General features: G+C 44.2%; 1 protein-coding gene across 1 annotated transcript in view; it reads left to right on the top strand.

The window, feature by feature from the left end:
• DCSTAMP (dendrocyte expressed seven transmembrane protein) overlaps positions 1-15,403 on the top strand; it is a 17,770-nt gene extending 2,367 nt beyond the window's left edge. Inside the window, exons 2-4 of the mRNA XM_077748223.1 lie at positions 7,383-8,424; positions 13,133-13,652; positions 15,135-15,403. Of these exons, the coding sequence (XP_077604349.1) occupies positions 7,396-8,424; positions 13,133-13,652; positions 15,135-15,403 (1,818 nt within the window). The 5' untranslated portion in view covers positions 7,383-7,395. The remainder of the gene's footprint in view (positions 1-7,382; positions 8,425-13,132; positions 13,653-15,134) is intronic.
• The last annotated feature ends 6,757 nt before the right edge of the window (positions 15,404-22,160 follow it).

Raw genomic sequence — 22,160 nt, 5'->3', positions numbered from 1 at the left:
CAGCCACGCCCACAAAAATGGCTTTAAAGAGAAGGGGCCTTGGTGATGCGCTCCTGTGGACTCCAGCTGCCGTGCTCCCACCCAGGGTGTGGCGCAAACTATAGTTTAGGGACTGAGGCAGGAAAGTGGTGATTGCTCTTGGGATATTGCTGTTGGTAAAAGCAAGAAGCAGGTACTCTGTCCCAGGGAGACAAGGATTTTGAGTCAGGCAGTAAGCATTATCGATAATGGAGGCACAACAAAGAGAAATTGCAGGTTAAAAGGATCAGGTTAACCTTTCAGCAGCTCCCAGAAGGAGCAATGGAGAGAGGGAGGGAGGGCTCCATCTAGTAAGCACAAGGGACGGGAAGAGAGTTAGATCTCTGGGGGAAAGAAATATTCCCAAGGCGTAGAGAAAAACCTTTATGCATGAGGCTGGAAACTGGCCTACAGCAAGATTTTAAAATGTCCCAGGGGATAAAACAAAGGAGAAGAGGAGGAATAAGGTAAGGAGGGAGGCAGAGCCGAGAGGAAGGAGCAGTAAGGACTCCCCAAAGACCAAGATTTGCAAACTGACAGTCCGTGGCCAAAAAGCAGCTAGAGTGTTTAAAAAGTTGTGTGTGTGTGTGTGTGTGTGTATGTGTGNTCACCCCCAAGAGTCTAGATTTCTGGCTTCTTTTGAAAAGAAATCAGAAAATTTGGCAACCCTGGGACTCCATACAAGCTTGAAAAAAGTCTGTTGGGATGAAGGCTACTGTTCCTATAGCTTAAACTGGGGTCTGGGCTCTCTAGTCCCCCAAGACCTACTGCCCACTGCTCCACACCCCTCACCCCAAGAAGTGCCTGTACCTCCTGATTTCCTTTACTCTTTACAGTGCTTGTCTGATGCTTGCAGGTATGTAAAATGCTGGGTGCTGTGCACACTGCCCTGATTTTCCAGCACAGGACAGCCCGACCCTGCACCCCCTCCACACCTCAACAGAGAATGTGGGTACCAGCACCCAATGTACCTCTTAGCTCCCCTACCCTGGGAGAGAACAAAGGCCCTGTGTTCTCTCGGAACTGGGAAGGGCCTGTCACTCGATGAGCTGGTTTAGGGATGAGTAAGTCTGGGCCCAACGTTAGCTGGAGTCGTCTCTAAGGAAAACATGAAGCAGGGCACCATGGAGCAAAAGTGTCGGCCCATGGAAAAGCGATCCACAGTCAGCTCTGGGGGTGGGGTGGGGGCTGCCTGGGCTGTGCTGGCAGAGGAGATAGGGGGCCCCTGAGGCAGACGCCAGTGCAAAGAAAGCCGACACCAGCATTGTTAAGTCCACATTTCTGCATGCATGCATGACCAAAGTTCTGGGAATATAGTTCAAATACATTTAGAAGCTGTTCTTTCAAGATCATTTAAAGAGGATCTAAGAAGCTGCCCATCTTGAACCCTCAGAGCTACTTAATGTGGGTCAGAATTCCAGTTTTTCCACTTATCAGCTGTGTGACCTTGGGCAAGTTATTTAACTTCTCTGAACCTCAGTTCTCTCATCTAAAATATATAGCTACAATAATACCTATAGATCTAGAGCTGTGAAGATTAGATATAATGTACAGCAGATGTGACAACAGTGACCAGGCACTTGGTGAACAAATTGAGAGGCATTATCTATTGTTGTTATGATTTTGCTAAGTCTGGGAGGCACAGGCTATAGTTTGCCCACTTTTCTATTTATGTGTGTTGTGGTGCCTGAAGGCAAATTTGGGATGTGGGAAATTTTAACTCCATTTACCCAGAAGCACTGGTAAGGATTTTGAAACAGGTTCACAAAGAGTCAGAAGTGAGATGCTGACATGATGGGAAAAGTGGGCAACTGGGGTCCCCCCTCCCAGCTCTGTCTCCATTGCCAGACAGCCTCGGCCAGTCCCTGAGCCTCCTTGGATTTTGTTTCCTCATCTGTGGAAATCAGCTGGCTAAGTGTCAATCATCTAGAGCTGTGCCCTTCAATACAATGACACCAGCCACATGTGACTATTTAAATTTGAATTATTAAAATTAAATAAAGTTAAAAATTCAACTCCTCAGTCACACTGGCTCTATTTCAAGTGCTCAGTCATCACGTACGGCTAGCGCCGACTGTGCTGGGCAGCACAGAGAGAGAACGTTTCCCTCATCATGGAAAGCGCCATCAGACAGGGCTGAATTCGAGAGCTTGCTATCCAGGGCCTGTCCTCAGACAAGCAGCATCAGTCACCTGGGAGCTTGTCAGAAAGGCAAGCTTGTCAGAAGGTTCCCCCAGGGATCCCACACTCAAGTTTAAGATACCCTGATCTGTAAGATTCTTTTGGCTCTAAAGTCTATGGGAAAGAAAGAAGCAACTGGCTTCTCCAGGTCCAAGTCACAGATTTGCCTCAAAGGAAAGAATTGGGGCCATCCGAGGGAAGGCCAGCGGGACAATGACACCTCTGCCGAAGAGGAAGGGAATCAGCAGCCATCTAACGGGGCCGTGGAAAGGTCAGTGCTGTGAAGGCGGTACAATCCGGCTCCTGTCGCTACACCTCCCTTGAACTTGGGGCATTCAGTCATTGCCTGAAGACCTTCAGAGAATAGAAGTTCTCAGGGTTTTTTTTTCCTTTGGTGGCTGCAAAAGAAAAAAAAAAATGGGCTGCATTTCCTGGGCACTTTCTGTCCTGGTCATCTTGAGGGGCTTGCTAAAACTCCCCTTGACCAACCACAGGAGGAAGGAGCTCAGGAGGAACTGATATTCAAGCAGGGAAAATGAGAAACAGATTGGAGAAGAAATCAAGATCATATTTGCCAGTGACAGGAAGGGTAGACTGGACACCAGCTTCCAGACATGCGGTCCCAAGCCCAGGTCTGTGGCTCAAACTATAAAATAAGAGAAGGTGCACGCAGTCCTCTCACTGCAGAAAGTCTTGGTGTCTTTTGGTGACGTGCTGTTTTTGGTACAAAAACAAAGAGGGTAATATTAACTCTGTTGCTCATTAAGAAAACATGTGCCTCTTACAGGACAAAATTGCTATTGTATATCTTATTTAATTGATACTAGTTTTTATTGCCCAATGTTAAACTTTGAACGTGTCCATAAATCTATTTCTTACTTTCAGAGAAATCTCTGTATTAGGAACACACTGTGCAAGAATGAAGACAGGAGAAGGGAAATATGAATCCAAAATACACATTATTAATTTTTTAGGAAGCAAGCAAAAGGGTGCCTCACAAAGCATATGAGACCAAAAAAACAGCTGGGGTTTCTGATTTGCTTGAGAGAAAAATCTACTGAAGCGCAACACAGCCTTACGGGGCCAACTATTTTCTGCAGGGGAGCAAATGAGCAGTAGAAATGGGTTTGTGATATACAGGTCAGCTCTTAAAGAGTCACTGCCGGAATGTGTCGTGCGTTTCCAGCAGAGACACACTGAGCTGAGTGTCCTGTCACATAAGCTGGAGTCATGGGATCTGGCCGTGAGGGGGGGCACAGGGAACTGGGCCAGGGGGCAGGGGTGGTGGGTGTGGACCCCACCACCGCCTCTCTCTGTGATGGCTGTTGGATTTCAGCAAGCACCCCGAGCCTTGGCCTCTGTGTGAAATGCAAAGAGCATTTGTCTTCAGGAGCTTTGGGGAAGATGGAGAGAGATGTTCTACATCAAGTGAACAGACTAGGCAGTGAATCCCTTTTAGTGGATCATTTAGTCAAATAACGGTTTGGGGTCAAATCCAAAGCTCTGTGGAGGAAGGTGAGCGGGGACCTGGCTGGTAGGAGAGGCAGCACTTCCGACCTGCTCTGATGCACGGTGCCCACCTGCTCACCGCTGACAGCAGCTGTCTTCCCGTCCAGGCCACCGGGCGGCTGACTCCGGCTGGCAGTGCTGGGGGAGGTTCGGGGGCACGGGAGCCCTTTGGTGATTCCAGGGGTCAAGTCAGAGTGGGAGGGGGTCAGTGCAAGGGAGCACCATCAACCTCCAAACCAGCCTCCAAATCTGAAAGGAGGCAAGCGTGCAGGAGAAAAGAGCTCCATCCTTTTCCTGATCGCCGTTCCAATGGCTACTCAATTCCCCTCTGCAGAGAGAGAGAGTACCCTCTTATGTGGGATTGCAAATCTCTAAGGAGGCCGGTCCCACATGGGGATCACCCTTCTTCAACACTTAACCTCTCTCCAGATCTCTTTTCTGTGCCAAGCATTTCCCTTCACGTGATGGGAGCTGTACATTATTGTAGGAGAAACATCCACAGATTTGCTCCTAACTTGCCTCCTTCTCCATCTCATTTCTACCCTTCATCAACTTCATTCAACCTGAACACAAAGGGAATTGTTCTTTCACCTTGAGTTGCTCAGTTCACGCTCATTAGCCAATGCCTGGACACCTCTCACACACCGCGTATAATTCCCTGACTCAAAGTTGCCCAACTGTTCCTGAAATCCAGCTCCAGCATACCTGATGTGAGAAGGGATGTATTTGACAGTATTTTTTTTTCACTTTACTTATTTATTTTGAGAGAAAGAGAGAGAGAGCGTACATGCATGCATGCATAAATTGGAGAGGACTGTTTGGGGGTGGGAGGAGAGAAAGAGACAGAGAGAGAGAGAGAGAATTCCAAGCAGGCCCCACACCATCAGCGCAGAGCTGAATTCCGGGCTCAGTCTCATGACCATGAGATCATGACCTGAGCCAAAATCAAGAGTCAGATGCTTAATTGAGTCACCCAGGCACCCTTATTTGACAGTGTTTAAAAACTGATCAATGTCTTGGAGCATCTGGGTGGCTCAGTCGGATAAGCATCCGACTTCAGCTCAGGTCATGATCTCACAGTTTGTGGGTTCGAGCCCCGCGTCGGGCTCTGTGCTGACAGCCAGCTCAGAGCCTGGAGCCTGTTTCAGATTCTGTGTCTCCCTCTCTCTCTGACCCTCCCCTGCTTGCTCATGCGTTCTCTCTCTGTCTCTCAGAAATAAATAAAATATAAATTTTTAAAAAACTGATCAATGTCTTCATTAAAATCCCATACATATGGTATAGTGCTGTCTTTAGACACTTTCATGCCAATCAAGAAAGAAACATCTCAAATTGATTTCATACCATTCCAAATGAACCCAAGACTGTCTGAGTGCATCACAGACCTAAAGATGTATGACTGACAGGGTGGTAGCAGCCTCATAGCACCTTCATTTTAATTACTCCAGATCTGGGAATAAAGAAAAGGTGATTAATTCGATGACAAAATATTTTTATTGTTCTTGAAGATTCTCAGGGAACAACTGCCCTCAGAGGGTAGGGGTGGCTGGAGGGTGTGGGTAAGACACAGTCATTACAGAGCAGAGACACAATGGCTTCAGTCCAGTGCCACATTTAAGTTTGGGTGCCCTTTGGTATGCTTTCCGGTCTGCAAAATCAGAGCAGAAGAAAATGGATGACTATCAAAAAGTGATCTTACATTATGCAATGTATTGAAATCTCAGCCTATTCATCAGCCTAGGGCTTATTTCAATTATTACGATCCATAGTATAGTATTGCTGTTTTTATCCATTAACAATCAGTGCCTAATAAAGCAGCACAGAATTCAATGACTGTGCTGGATAAAAGAACAAATAAGCATTTATTACTGCTAAGGTAGCTGTGGTCAGCTGGTGGGCTGGTGGTGACTAGCTGGTCTAGGATAGCCCCCTTCAGGTGTCTGGCAGTTGATTGGTATTGGCTGGCTATTGGTTACAGCCCAACCTGGTGAGATAGGCTGATTCACATCCCCCCACACCCAAGATGCCCATGTCCTAAGACCCAGAACTTATTACTATGTTATTTTACATAGCGATAGGGTCTCTACATATGGGATTAAGTTAAGGACCTTGAGATGGGGAGATTATCCTGGGTTATCTGGGTGGGTCCAATATAATCACAGGGATCCTAATAAAGGGGAAGCCGGAGGACCAGAGTCCTAAAAGACATAAGGATGGCAGCAGAAGTCTGAAAGGAAAGAAGGTGCAACATTGCTGGCTTTGAGATCGAGGAGAGTCCAAGAGCTCCCAGAAGCTGGAAAAAGTGAGGAAATGGATTCTCCCCTGGAGCCTCCAGAAAGAATACAGCTCTCTGGACTCATTTGAGACGTCTTTTTTTTTTTTTTAATGTTTTATTTATTTCTAGGAGAGAGAGAGACAGCGTGAGCAGAGGAGGGTCAGAGAGAGAGGGAGTCACAGACTGAAACAGGCTCCAGGCCCTGAGCTGGCAGTCAGCACAGAGCCCATTGCAGGGCCCGAACCCACGAACCGCGAGATCATGACCTAAGCGAAAGTCGGACGCTCAACCGACTAAGCCACCCAGGCGCCCCTGGACTCATTTGAGACTTCTGACTTCCAGAACTGTAAGAGAATAAATATGTGTTTCTTTTTAAAAAAAAAAATTTATAGTTTATTTTTGAGACAGAGAGAGGCAGAGCATGAGCGGGGAAGGGCAGAGAAAGAGAGGGAGACATAGAATCTGAAACAGGCTCCAGGTTCCGAGCTGCCAGCACAGAACCCGATGTGGGGCTTGAACCCATGAACAGTGAGATCATGACCTGAGCTGAAGTTGGACACTTAACCGACTGAGCCACCCAGGCGCCCCTAAATATGTGTTTCTATAAACCACTAGACTTTTGGCAATTTGCTACCACAGACTAACTCACCTGTAGTTGTTAAAAAGTCAGTAGTAGGGTTCCAAGGGAGAAGAAGGAGTGAATCATAGACTTGGGACTGGCACACTGTCACTTCTGCTGCATTTACTGATCAAAGACATCCCNGAGGGCACTTATGGGGATGAGCACTGGGTGTTATATGGAAACCGACTTGACAATAAACTGTAAAAAAAAAAAGTAATAAAAAAATAAATTTCAAAAATTAAAAAAAAAGCCATTCCAAATTCAAGGGTTGGAGAAACAAACCCACCTCTTATTGGGTTCTATTTCTCCCANGGGTGTTATATGGAAACCGACTTGACAATAAACTGTAAAAAAAAAAAAGTAATAAAAAAATAAATTTCAAAAATAAAAAAAAAAGCCATTCCAAATTCAAGGGTTGGAGAAACAAACCCACCTCTTATTGGGTTCTATTTCTCCCACCTCTTGATGGGAGAAGCTGTAAAGTTACATTTAAAGGGATGTGGAGGGGCGCCTGGGTGGCTCTTTTGGTTAAGCATCTGACTCTTGATCTCAGCTCAGGTCTTGATCTCAGGGTCAGAAGTTCAAACCCCACGTTGGGTTCTGTGTGGGCTCTGCACTGGGCATGAAGCTTACTTTAAAAAAGGGAGGTGTGTGGAGATAGAGATGGGTAAAGAATTACAGCTATGTTTTTGCAACCAGTCTACCACCGTGCCCTTTAAAAGGTGACAGAGGACATTCAAAATCACTGTCTGAGCCTGGTTTCTTTTTTATTTCCAGGGACACAAGGAGCATGGGTGTCTTTACCTCAGGCACTGATATCTTCCTAAGTCTTTGGGGGATGTACGTATCTCCAAGAAGCCCTGGATGGATGGACTTTATCCAACATTGGGGGGTTTGCTGTTTTGTTGCTTTCATTTCAGTGGGCCTCCTGTCTATGGCCTTTTCCTGGCTTCTGTCCTCATTCATAGCCTTCATCTCCTCCTGGATGGTCACTTGTGTTCTGCTCTGCTGCTCCAAGCATGCGCGATGCTTCATCCTCCTCCTCTTCCTCTCCTGTGGCCTGCGGGAGGGCAGGAATGCTTTGATTACTGCTGGCACCGGGATGGTAATCTTTGGACATGTGGAAAATATTTTTCATAACTTCAAAGGTCTCCTGGACAGTATGACTTGCAACGTAAAGGCCAAGAGCTTTTCCATACATTTTCCACTTTTGAAAAAATATATTGAAGCCATTCAGTGGATTTATGGCCTTGCCACTCATCTAAGTCTATTTGATGACCTTATTTCTTGGAACCAGACTCTGGCAGTCTCTCTTTTCAGTCCCAGCCAAGCCCTGGAGGCACAGCTAAATGACACCAAAGGCCAAGTCTTGGGTGTCTTGTATCAGATGGTGACAGCGACCGAAGTACTGTCCTCCCTGGGACGGCAGCTCCTCGCCCTAGCAGGGCTTTTGCTGGTGCTACTTGGCACTGGCCTCTTCATGAAGCGATTTTTGGACCCCTGTGGTTGGAAGTTTGAAAACATCTTCATCACCAAACAATTTGTTCGGTTTGATGAAATGGAGAGGCAACTACAGAGGCCCTGTGTCCTTCCACTGAATAAGAAGGAAAGGAAGAAATATGTCATCATCCCATCTTTCTGGCTGTCTCCTAAAGAGAGGAGGAACCTGGGGCTGTTTTGCCTCCCCATTCTTACCCATCTCTACATCTGGGTGCTGTTTGCAGCCATAGATTATCTTCTGTATCAGCTCATTTTCTCAGTGGGCAAACATTTCCAAGGTTTGCCGGGGCTCGAGGTCCACTTGAAACTGCACAGAGAGGTAGGCGGCCACCTGTGCTTCTTGCAGCGTGACCCGGCTATTGGCTGGTTTGTCTTGATAAAGATCATGAACCTCCCAGAGCACTTATTCACCTTGGAATTCCCATGATGGCATAGTGTCTGGCATGTAGAAGGAGCCCAACAATTGTTGGTTAAGTTGACTAAAAATCCTATTGTTAGAGTATGATATTATCCTGAAAACCTTTGGTCACCATTTTAGTTTCCTGTGGCTGCTCTAACAAGTTAACCCAAATTGGGTGGTTTGAAAGAACAAAAATGTATTCTCTTATAGTTCTAGGGGCAACAGGTCCAAAATCAGTATCACTGAGCCAAAATTAAGTGTTAGCAGTGCCACAATCACTTCAGACTCTAGGGAAGAATCTACTCATTGCTTCTTTCAGTTTCTGGTGGCTTGTTGGCTTTTCTTGGCTGTGGCTGAACCTCTCCATCTTCATTTCTGTCTTCACATTGTCATCTCCGTTGTGTATGTAAAATCTCTCTCTGCTTCCCTCGTAAAGGATGAATGTGATTGTGCTAAGGCTCACCGGGAGAATCAGGATACTCTCTCCATCTCAAGATCTTTGTCTTAGTCACTTCTGCAACGTCCGTTTTTTTTCCAAATAAAGTAACACGTATCGGTTTCAGGCCTTAGGATCTTATATCTCTGGAGAAGGGGAGTTTTTTCGCTTTCTATAGTTAGCAAACACTGAAATGGGAGAATAGGTGTCTCTGATACGGAACATGAAGTTGGTTCTCAAGCAAGAGTACCTGGTGTGAACCTAGAGTCTGTCTTCCTCCCTCCCTCGGACCTGTGCAGGTAGACCTTGAGCAACTTCTGTGAACGAGAACTTCTTTTCATTGCGTCTTGAGCCCATATGCAACATGGGAGGCCTATCAATGCATCAGCAGAGCATTAAAGAGGATGGTCACTGAAAAAAGAGCTCCTAAGTAACCAGATATTATGGCTGGTGCTAGTACATGATAACACCCTCTAGAAAGAAAGAAGAAAGAAAGAAAGAAAGAAAGGAAGGAAGGAAGGAAGGAAGGAAGGAAGGAAGGAAGGGAGGAAGGAAGGAAGGAAGGAAGGGAGGAAGGAAGGAAGGAAGGAAGGAAGGAAGGAAGGAAGGAAACAGCTACCTTGGTTTTTAGGTCAGTGGTTCTCAACCTTAAGTGTGACCTGAGCTGAAACCAAGAGTCAGATGCTTAACTGACTGAGCCACCCAAGTGTCCAGGGAGAGTCCTTTTAATAAGCTCTCCACGGGATTTCAAAGTGCATGGTCTATAGAAACCATAGTTTGAGAACATTTGATGCAGGCGCCAAAAGCAAGGACCTGCTAAATCAGTGGTTATCTACCATGGCTCCATAGCGTCTTCGCTGTGGACCTGAACAAGCAAATAAACACCAAGGAATCAATAGGTGATTGGGGTGAGGCCTGGGTGGGGGATTTTTTAAAAACTCTCCAAGTGGTTCTGATGTGCAGCCAAGATTGAGAACCACTATTCTAAACTCCGCCCAAAAGAATGGAGATAAAGGTCATTGGATGGATCTATGACAATCTTAATTAGTCAAGACAGTGTGTTTCTCTGAGCTGGTGACCCCTGAGCCTTGGGGAATCTGCCTTTCTCTCCTTTGTTCTTGTTCTTCTTGGTGGCTGTGTCTCAACCAAGAAGATCATGGTTTTTGTGCATCCCATTTTTTTCTTTTCCATTTTTCTCTGGGGAAGTTTGTGATTATGTGGGCATTTCAGAGGATGTGGGTATTGTCAGATATTGTCTTGATTTTTTTTTTTTAAAACCCAGAGGTTGTGAAGCTGAGCTACGTGGGGCATGCGTGTTTATGTGCATGTGTGCGTGTGTGCATGCGCGTGTGAGTGTTGTGCATGCTGGGGTGGAGTGCACCAGCTTGGGCTGGTGATAGCACCAACAGCTGTCTGCACATGTCCGATTTTCTCTTGTTTTTTGTCAAGATACAGTTGGGGAGATCTTAGAAGAAAATGGCTGAAAGGGTGCCTGCAAGCCCTCCTTTGAAGTCCCACTCTTCCATAGCTCTCTCTATCTTGGGGTCTGAGGTCTTCTGGTAGCATCCACACTTTTCTTCCCGGCTTCTTCTGGCTTAGCAGGTAGGTCAACTCCACCCCCTCGAATCCTGGGCTGCTTCTCAGAGTTGATTACTCCAAGCATTCTGCTGCCCCTAAAGAATTCAGTTAATTACAAGATCTCTGTTGCTCTAGAAGTCTGAGCAGCGGGGATAATAGAAGCCGTGTCTCCAGTGAAAGCTAAACTATATCTTCAGACATGCTTAATCCTGGCAGTGGGTGGCAGGTAAAAGGGTCTCTCGCCTCCCCTTCCCCAACCCATTCTCCTTTGTCTTTTTTCCTTGCTCAGTTCTTCCTCTCCTCCTTTCTCTTGCTTCTCTCTCATATTTCTCTCTCAGCCAATACCCATGCCTGCTTTGTGAATTCTCACCATTTTAGACAGCAGGAGAAAAAGGCAAGTTCTGCCTTCCAAAAAAAGCCCAGAAGCTTTCCAATGACAATGTCCTGACAAATACATTTTTGGGTGTCGCTGGGTACTGAGGATGCAAAGATGTCTAAGCTTCGCCGGCTGCCATTGCAGTCACATCCTGGTGGGGGAGGCCACCACCCTCTCTCATAGCGACAGCAGGGTAGTGGGTGCTGGGGCAGGGGTGGATACGAGACTGCTGTGGGGGCTCCTCCCGAACCCTTTCCTGCCGTGCCTGGGAGACTGCTGCCAGTCGCTGGCTCTAGGGACCCGCGGTGTTCTGCCCTTACCCCAGGATGCCCTGGCGGCCCTTGGTCCCTCCATTTCTGCAGGTCGAGCAGGAAGAGAAACGTCACCTAGTGGTTTTGCCAATATTTCTCTCCCACTCTTGTACGATTTTAAATAAGTGTTTTAAGTAAAAAAGAAAGAAGGGAAATGAGCCAAATGGAGCTAGCTGGATGGGTGGGCATTGTAAGTAAAAATAGCCAGCGTTGTTACTTATTGAGCATCTACTTGTGCACAGCCTTTGTCTGCATTGACTTTTCAGGGCTGTCTGATACCAGAGCGGGCCCTCGGTCCATTACTCCATGCTGTCTTGGCAAAATGTTTACTTAAGAGAGGTGAACACATTTTAAAACATCAGGGTACTATTTAGTATATTGCTCAGCATTTTGAGAGAATTCATTTGTCTTCCAGACTATCCTCCACCAACCCTGTACAAAAATGTTGCCTCAATCTTAATGAAGCCCTGAATCCCAAATGTAAAATCTCCAGTTAGATTCCTCTATTAAGTAACTTCTTCCGAGACCGGACACCCGCTGCTTTCTTATTGCGGGAGTCAGTTCTCATCACTGACTCACTCGACGTGTTTGTTTCTTCACTAGTATAAAAACAGCACATGGCTTTGCTCTGGGGACTGAAATCTCTCTGTTGAATTGTAGGTGGACTGTCTTTGTAATAAGAGAAAACAAGAGGCAACAGAAATGCTTTTCATTCCTTAGGCACAGAGGTGGAGAAATTACAGATTTGACTTGACATTTGTAGAGATGCGCCAGGTATGACGTTTCCAGAGTCTTCACAGGTACTGGGACAGATCAAGGTGCACTGAGTTCTCTAGGTGTGGCTATGTTCTTTTGGAGAAGTCATTTCCCTCTTCCTGGCCCCAGGGCTCTGGGACGCTGCGGTGATAATAACTTACTAAGTACTCCAGTTTGTAAGGTTAATGCTCCATCCCCAAGGTGCTTAATTTACACTGGGAGTAGTTTATTCATGGGCAGGATCTGGTCCATTAATTCCTGTTTTACCAAATTAGAAAACAAATCCACTGAGAGATTAAATGACTTTCTCAGGTCAGGGAAAACAAAGCACTGAATCAGCACACACTTCAGCTGGTGGCTTGGCTGGGTGGCTCAATGTCATCTTTTGCCCTCTGTTGTCACTCCACTGAGGGCAACTCATTTGTAGTCTTGCCTTCAAGCAGAAAGGAACACATTCCATGTGAGCATCCAGCAGAGATGACAAAATGCCGTCCGAGACCTCTACGCAGAGGATTTAATGCCACCTTCAACAAACACTATTCTTAGTATTCTTACACTAAGAATAATTCCCCGCCCCCAATGTCTAGAAGGTTGATTTAGAACATAATTTAATGCTTCCACATCTTTGTGACCTTGTGGTCTGCCGTTGGGGTATTTTCAAGATGGGGAGGATATGGTTGGATCTTAAGGGGCTCTGCTCCAAAAACATGTCTACTGTAGTTGAGCTAAAGCCATCTTTCATCGCTCCTCCATTTCCTAGAGTGTAGAAACAGGTGATCCGTAAAACTGGGTTATGTGGTCAAATTTGTGAGGAGAACTGTTGGCTGAAGTGAAATGGGTTTCTCTGCCTTCTTCTCAGAGATTCCAACAGTCTCATGGGCATCCTGACTCTCCAAAGAAAGGACAGAGTAGACAAACGGATCAGATACCTTTTCTCTCAAGGAAATCGATCTTTCCACAAACCTGCTTTAGAAAAACACTGCAATCGCCATAAAGAAGACTCGACCCTTGTCTTTGCTCCCATCCTAGCGCACAAAAGGAGCTGCCTTAGCGGCTCCAGCCCAAGAATGGGTCATGCGAAACGCTATGTATTGTAGGGCAGGACTGAGCAAGACAAAGACTGAGGGCAAAAATGGCATGGATCTTGAGGGTATTATTCTTTCATTTTAGGAGCGAGGAACTCAAGACATCATACATGATTCTTCCTTTAACATATCTCTGTTTGAACCCGCTTGCATCCCTGAGCCAAAGCTCCTCCTGTCTAAGACCTGGATTCCTCTCAGCATTATTCTCCTGATACTGGTGGTGCTGGGTCTGCTGTCCTCCATCCTGACTCAGCTTAAAATCCTGGTGTCCGCATCCTTCTACCCCACCGTGCAGACGGAGCGCGTCCAGCACCTGCACGTGAAACTCCTGAAGAAGAGAGCAAAGCAGGCGCTGAGAGAAGGAAACAGTAAACAGAATCTCTGCTTTACAAAGGCAAGCCAAGATGGCGGCGTCTTCCGTAATGAAGGAGAGTTTGAGTTTGAAGGGCAAATGGACTTTCAAAGCACTTTTCAGTTTCATGTGNAGCGCGTCCAGCACCTGCACGTGAAACTCCTGAAGAAGAGAGCAAAGCAGGCGCTGAGAGAAGGAAACAGTAAACAGAATCTCTGCTTTACAAAGGCAAGCCAAGATGGCGGCGTCTTCCGTAATGAAGGAGAGTTTGAGTTTGACTTTCAAAGCACTTTTCAGTTTCATGTTAGGGTTTACACCCCCAGCAATGGATAGGACACCAAGGGGAGAAAATTAATAGATGTGCGTGGCTAAGGCTCTTAGCTTTGTGATTTTGAATGCTGGTCCAGATGATCCTGCAAGATATTTTTCAAAACACTGATTTCAAGTAGGTACATTAGCCATAAGGTAGAGGGGCTACTGGGAAGACCCTCTGCAATTATTATTAAAGGACAGTGCCCAATAAGAGTTACTAATCATGTCAAGGACAAATAAATAACAGAGGGAACTATCCACTATAGCTTGGTAAACTTCAAATAATTTCCTCATTCTGCAGCATTAAAGTATATATATGATGTGTATATATATATATATATGATGGTGATGATTTTTATATATACAACATATATGTATATTTATACATAGATATGATAATATAATGACTTCCTACACATAAAATGAATGCTCATCAAAGATTTTATTTAACTTATTAATTAATGAAGAAATGGTAGGAAGTTCCAGCCAATTTAAAGAACAATTTAAAGCACACACGTATATATGTCATCAGGAATAACCAGATGAGGGGCGTCTGGGTGGCGCAGTCAGTTAAGCGTCCGACTTCAGCTCAGGTCATGATCTCACCGTTCGTGGGTTCGAGCCCCATGTTGGGCTCTGTGCTGACAGCCAGCTCAGAGCCTGGAGCCTGTTTCAGATTCTGTATCTCCCTCTCTCTCTGACCCTCCCCTGCTCACGCTGTCTTTCTCTCTCTCTCAGAAATAAATAAAAAACATTAAAAATTTTTTTAAAAAAGGAATACCCAAATGAATGTGCTTCCTGATGCAAAACTGGCTTCTTCCACAAGGTGGATGGGAGGATTAATTGAATTCTACAGGGTGAAAGTCATTTTCATGTCCATGGATAAGAATCAGTCCCATTGTTGCTATGAGCTCCTGATAGTTGAGAATGGGGAAATAGCTCATAAAGAATGAAAGGCTAAGTAACCCACAAGGATAAATTTCTGGCCGTTTCCAAATCTCTCTCTCTCTCTCTCTCTTTTTTTTCTACTTTTTATAATGGTGCAAGACCATTTTATTTCTTTACTTTTTTGTGAGTTGATTTACTTTCAGAGAGACAGAGACAGTGCAAGTGCAGGAGGGGCAGGAGAGGGAGAGAGAGAGAATCCCAAGCAGACTCCCCACTGCCAGCACAGAGCCCAATGTGGGGCTCAAACCCACACAGCCGTGAGAGCATGACCTGAGCTGAAACCACGAATCACACACTTCATCGACGGAGCTACCCAGGTGCCCTTGGCCGTTTCCAAGTCTGCATTTTTTCCTGACACGAGCAGCCCATGATGAAAAGTTTACGTCAGAGGCATTTGAAATGACTCTAATGCTTATTCATTCATCCTTTTGTCTTTACAGATGGACTTCTGGCTTCCAGTCCTGAAAATGATTAGGAAGAAACCAGTGGGCATTGCGAGTGAAGACAATCCATGAGAGACTCCAAGCAGCTCCTCGGCCACACCGCTCCCGCCATCCTCCTCGGTCCTGCGGTGCAGGCCCCCATTCCTGCCCGGCAGCACAAAACTGTGTTGCGTGGTTTCTCAGGCATTTGAGTTTCCAGGCCAAACCACCTTTCTTCAGAAGGCCAAAGGGCTACCAGGTTAATGGCTTTGTCATCTGCCTTCCAAGAAAAGCACATGATCTGGACCGTGTCACAGTGTAACCGAATTATAACCAGGCCCCTGGAGGGTGAGTTTCAGCATAGAGTAATATTCAAAGGAAAAAAAAAAAGAACAAAAATTAGAAAAAACTCAAAATCTCTACTGCCAGCTTACAGGCAAATGCCAGGAAGAACTTAACATGTATGATGCCATAAAAATATCTTTAAATTCTTCTGTCCCTTCTCTGCCCTTTTAAGTATCTTATATAGCTATTCCCTACAGCCATAACTGTCTCCCTTTCTCCTGTCCTTACTCAAAAACCAAATCCTTTTTTGAAACCCATATCTAGCAGCTCCTAATTTCTCCTTACCACTTCCTGGGCTCCTACCCTCTTCTTTCTTGGATTGCTTTTGGGTTTTTCCCCTCTTCTACCAAATCTTCTCTATCTGATGTTTATGACAGGGTTGCTTCAGGATCACATGTTTCCAAATCACAGGAAATGCTTGATGAATTTCCCATCTTGGGCCACTCCCTCCTACGCTCAATGTAGACTCTACAGTATAGAGAGGCCTATTTCCCCTAAACTCCAAACACCCATGAGGGAAAAGAAAACAAACAACCTCCTCAAATATTGATTCCATTATCTTGAAAGCTCCTGAATGAGAAAGAAATAAAGAAGCATTAACTTTTTCTAGTATTTTAACTTTTCATTTTGAAAACTTTTGAGACTCACCAAAAAGTTTCAAAATAGGACAGAGTTTCATTTACCCTTCATCCATAGACTCCAGTGGATGTTAACATCTTACAGAAGTGTAGTATAATTATCAACATTCGCTAAACAATCTTGAAGAAATGGATAATGTGCAGAGCTTATTGAATTCATGCTAGTTGTTCCACTAATATTCCTATTCTGGTCCCTGATTCAATCCAGGCCCCCACAATGCATTTAGTTTCTTAGTCTCCTCCAAACAGGGACAGTTCTTCAGTCTTTTTCTTTCATGACCTCGATCCTTTTGAAAATTATTGGCCAGTAATTTTGAAAAATGTTCTTTGACTTAGGTTTGCCGATGTTTCCTTGTATAATCTCTCCAGAAAAGGTATTTTTGGCAAGAACACTACAGAAGTCATGACGTCTTCTCAGTGTCCCCTTGTATCAGGGAGCACGTGGTATTGACGTGTGTCATTACTGACGAGGTTACCTTTCATCATTTAGTGCAGATGAAGACTTCAAGATTTTTCCATGGTAAAATTACTGTTTTTCCCTTTGTAATTAATAAGTATATTGTGGGGAAATACTTAGGCCATGCAAACATCCTGTTTCTCATATATTGTTAGCATCTGTTGATGCAGAACCATGGTGTGGCCAAACAGTGATTTTCTTTTTTCATAACATCTTCTATATTTCTTCATTGGAATTCTACACTATCCCTAGAAGGAAACATTTTGTTCAAAGCCTAATTTTTTGTTTTGGGCACCAGAGCAGGCATTTTCCATATATGATCTCATTTATATTTCACAATTCTGTGAGGTAGGTACTATTATTTCCATTTTATAGATCAGNTTTAAAGCTCCCAGGTGATTTTAATGGACAGCCAAGGTTGAGAACCATGATTCCAGAAGGTTTACAGAATGGAAGGTCTTTCAATTTAGGTGCTCAACTGTGAAAATTTTCTAACAGAAGGAGCCTACATTAAAAATGTGTCTGGTTCAGCATTTCCCAAAGTGTGTTCCTCAGACCACACCAGTCTCTCAGTTCCATAAAAAGAGTTACATGAGTTAGTAAATCCATACCATCTGCCTTCTAACTCTGAAGACTCGTAAATGATATTGGCACAATTCAAAAACTTGAGAAACCCTATAATAAAGAAATCTCTTTAAACCTCATTTCACCCCGAATGTCCTCCAAATTATTAAACCATGGAATAATTTTACCTGCAATACCTACAAGAAACATGTAGGACCCATTCCACAGCCCATGCTCAGGCAATTGCTGACGTAACTGGCATGACTTCCAACCGAAAAAGGATCGGAGAAGGTGAAGATATATTTGCAGTTTTGATTTATCCGAATCAAATAATTCCAATGATTTTATACTTTGTTGTATTTTCTAAATAAACAAATGTATATATTAAGAAATGGATACAATATGTGAATTTTTGTATTCATTTTGCATTTATTCCTCCTACGATGAAGGGATCGGTTCCATATTAACAGAGGCAAAGAATGAACTGCCAAATTTTTAGAAGGAATTGGATGCTTTTGTGCTTCTAAACTCTGTTAATTAACTAACTTACTTATCTACCTAAGAGCATCACCAACAACAACTAGAACAAACATTCGAACAGCCCACATGGAAGGTACTGGTGATGCCCAAACAGTTCACCTTGATCTCTGCCTTTGAGATGCCTCCAATCTACTCAGGAAGACAAACAGATCTTAGACAATAAATTACAATATACACTAGGTTTTAGTAAGTGCCAAGGCCATGGGGCAGACAGTGCCTTCAGGGTGCCATGGCCAGGTCCTCTGCCCTGGTCTATTTTGAATGCCTGGTTTATCAAGATTAGTAAATCAGTCTGTTTCCCTGAAACCAGAATTACCTTTCTGAAGTTAGCATAATCTCTGTTGTTTCCAATGCACTGTGACTTTGAACAGTTCACCAGTCTTCTGGAGAGTGTTCTGCTGTCTTTATCTGTTAGGCATGTTTGCCTTTACTCTGAAATGCCTGTCCCCATTGGAAGGTCAGACTGGCAAGGAGGTGCTGTCACAAAATGCAATTTGATCCTGAAAACAAGATTTAGACTTGCTCATTGGGGCCGGCCTAACTGGGATATAAAATGCTTATTTAATTACAGCCTATCCACTTAAGATTGCACAAATGGTTAGTTAGATTTCTTGAGATGTCTATTGTGAAATGTGCCCCGTTAATCTCATGCAGGTGGAAAGATACTGCCCAAAGTAATTGAATAGCACTTCCATTTTCACCTCTAATTGTCATGGCTTATAAAAGACATTGCATCAGGCAGAAGTCACTATTTCTCACCTCACAAATCCCAGCATGATGCCATATTTTTTTGTTAAGGTCTTTCAAGTGTCATTCTGATGTCCTCATTGGTTTTGCATTTGCTGTTGGTCGGTGCCTCTCTGAGTGAGAAACGCTAATTCTAAACACCTTCACAGTAATAGATCTCGTTTATTGTTCTGCTTGGCAGGTTAAACATTATCTTTCCTCTTTTGATTCAATGTCTACTGCTTTCTTGGGTAGGACTTCATCAATCCTAATTATAACATGGGACATATTGAAGTCTTGGCACATCATATATTTTTGTCTTAATTCACTTAAGAGAAAGAAATAAACCTACCTCATTCTATGAAAGTAAGAACTAGCTTTCCCACACAAAGTCATTCATAGTGAAAAGACCATTGAGGTCAATTATTTTAGTTAATTTATACAATGGAAGAGAGAGGAGCCGGTTAAAAAATGAATGTGGACTGAGTGTGGCTATATATATATATATATTTAAAAGCTTACTTTATTAGGCTAACATAACCCTCACACAGTGGGGAGGAAAATTTAAATTAATGGATAGCTAAGACCAACAAACTTTCAGGGTTCTAAATCTTTTTTGGTTTTAATCCCTAATGGCTACAGTGACATTTTTAAAAGCAGGAGAGGAAAGAAAGATGAATAACAGGGTACCGAGGATCCTAGGCTTTTATCATGTAAGTTCTGGATGTCTATGAACCTCACTTTTATAATCGGAAAGCAGAAGAAATCAGAGTTGGATTTGTCATTTGAGGAATTTCTTGCAAATGCAAATGGAAAGTGAAAAAGGCAATGATAGAAATGAAAGTGTAACTAGTCAAATAACTACAAGGAAGGCAGTAAGTGCTTATACTACTTTACTGGATACTGAGGAAATACATAGTGTGGTGTGTAAGGTGCCCCTGGCCCCAGCCTCATTCAGCAAAGATGAGGACCAACGTACCTACCGCCTACAGCGTGGGGCTCAGGAAGAGAATGGGCTTAGAGACACACAGGAGGAACAGGAAGAACTCTAACAAAGACACAGAGTCCACCCCCTCAATACCCAGAGCAGAAGTTCCCAACCTGACTGATCATCTGTAATAATAAGATTACAGATTTCCAAACCTAAACTCAGATATACTGATTGGAGATTTGGGGAGGGTCCTGGGAGTCTGTAGTCTAAGGAATTTCATGGGGTAGAGCAGATGATTAGGCAGATTTGGGTACCACTGTTCTAGAAAACTGTAGCAAGCTTTGGAGAAGATGGAATGCCGAATAAATAAGAGCACATCTATGTGGCATCAATGTAATTAGTTGTGTGGACATGCACACAGAACTTCCACCTGCTGCTGAAGGCGCTACTAATCTATCAAGATTTTTTTTACAAAAAGGGTAAAACAAAAACAAACGAACAAACAACAACAAAAAAGGAGTTTCAGCCAGGCTTGATACAGAACAGTGATTGGCAGACATCTTTTGTGAAGGGACAGTGTTTCAATAAAATTTTATTTGTAAAACCAAGCAACAAGCTGGATTTGCCTGCCTAATAATACAGGAAGAATTTATAAATGCATGAGTTGATGCAGGACGTGATGGAATGGGGACTCCAAGTAAAAAAAAAATGGGGTCAAAATCCCTTTTACCACCAACTAGCTAGATGACTTTGCGAAATTCACTTCACCTTTCCAAGCTGAGTTTTGTCATCTATAAAGATGAAGGAGCTGGACCACAGAATCTCTGAGGAAGCCACCCTCCCTTGGTCTCTGATTCTTTGCAAGACCGCAGTCTCCTGGAGAGAATCACCATTATGCTGTCACCAAAATTTCAGCATTTGTTTCTTCGTTCATGGTTGATCAGTGAATCATAAAGAACAACAGAAGCTCTCAGGTCATAAGTATGATTTATCTGATGAAAAAAGGGAAAGGATAGCATTTGGTCAAAAGCTATGTTATTTTCTCCAGACACAAGGAAGCAATCAGAACAGTTATTAAAATTTAAATGTCATACGCAAGTTCATACGGCTGAAAATCAGGCTCCCGTGTTAGTGGCTGAAGACCTGAAGATTGAAAACCCCGCTTTTTCAAAGCAGGCAGGGCTCACTCTAACTGTGATATATTAATTGGGGAGTGAAAGAAATTGATCAAATTGCTTTTCCAAAAGGAAACCATTGTGGGGGTCTGTTTGTACTAAATAAGAGCACTATGCCTTGCAAGTGGAAATGCTAATACATACAAGAAAATAAACAAGACATCGGTTTAACAAAGAAAGAGTGTCCAATTAGAAATCTGAACTAATTTCTCATTCTGTCTCTGCTACTACCTACCTTGGCCAGGGCACTTCCCTCTCTTGACACAATTCAGTCCTTCATAGAAAACATCATAATAGCTATTATTTACTGAGCGCTTATTAGGTACCAGATACCATTTTTGGTGTGTTATTCCCATTAATCCTCACTGAAAATTCATGAGGGAAGTTCTGATGCTATGGCTGTTGTACAGTTGAAAGAAGCTGAGGCACCGAGAGGCTACGTAAGTCGATTCTGGGAGCAGCATTTGAACATAGTTACCATCTACAGTGCTGCCTTCCAAAACATGGCTTTCACGTGTCTCTTCCCAGCTCAGGGACCGGGGTCCACACTTCCTCTGAGTTCACACTCACCCCCACCAGGCATTCAAGCTCCTTCTTCTCATCTGATCCCAACGTGTTTCCCACCGTATTTGTCATTCCCCGCCTGCCCGAGACCTTCCTTTATAAAAAAGCTCTCCCTGCCGGGGCCAGGACAGTGTCACCTGATTCCCCTGCAGAGCTGTGCTCTCCAGGCTCTCCTCTCCGCATTCCCTGCCCTGCTTTCTCCTGTCTTGAGGCCTTACCGGAGCCCTGCCTCTCAGGGAGGGAGCACAGTGTGAAGGGCATGGGTGGGGGTCATGTGAATGGGGCCATGTCCCGGCTCTGTCACAAACTCCATGTGGGAACTGGGAAATGTCATGGAAACTCTCTTGGCCCCAAGTTCTTGATCAACTGAGTGTTGGACTCCATGTGAACTTTTCAAACTTGTGAACTCTTGTTCTTTGAAGTGGTAGATCCCTTCCCCCAGTTCACTCGTTAGATCACCGATTCCCAGGCCAGTCCACCCTCCATCCAGAGGAGGGTGACCTGAAGCCACTGTCACTCCCCTTGCCAATCTTGGCAGTTTCTGAGGCACCTGAGGGATCTGCAGAACAGAGCAGGAAGACACCAGAGTGGCTTTAGTCCTTCACGCACAACCTCTACACTTTTGTGGCATATTGGTGGAGGCTGTACTCTATCATTTACTTAAACGTTCTTCTTAATGTTCTACTTAAATGTTCAATTCAGCATTTTTATTTTTATTTATTTAGGAGAGAGAGAGAGAGAGAGAGACAGCGTGAGCAGGGGAGGGTCAGAGAGAGAGAGGGAAACACAGAATCTGAAATAGGCTCCAGGCTCCAAGCTGGCAGTCAGCACAGAGCCTGACGCAGGGCTCGAACCCACGAACCGCGAGATCATGACCTAAGTGGAAGTCGGACGCTTAACCGACTAAGCCACCCAGGTGACCCCAATTCAGCATTTTTAATTAAACAAGTTCATTCTGAAAAGAAGCTTTATAACATCATTGCAAGTGGAAAACAGTATCACCTTCCATAAGCATAAACTAGCACACCCGTGCCCACACACACACACACACACACACACACAGTATTCATTATTTGTTATATACACTGATTATACACACAGTATATACATTTCGTATATACGTATATAAACTCTACATA

This window comes from Crocuta crocuta, unplaced genomic scaffold, assembly GCF_008692635.1.
Source record: "Crocuta crocuta isolate KB4526 unplaced genomic scaffold, BGI_CrCroc_1.0 scaffold39, whole genome shotgun sequence".
NCBI lineage: Eukaryota > Metazoa > Chordata > Mammalia > Carnivora > Hyaenidae > Crocuta > Crocuta crocuta.
Note: the sequence above shows the minus strand (reverse complement) of the source record. Positions and strands in the feature narration are given on the sequence as shown.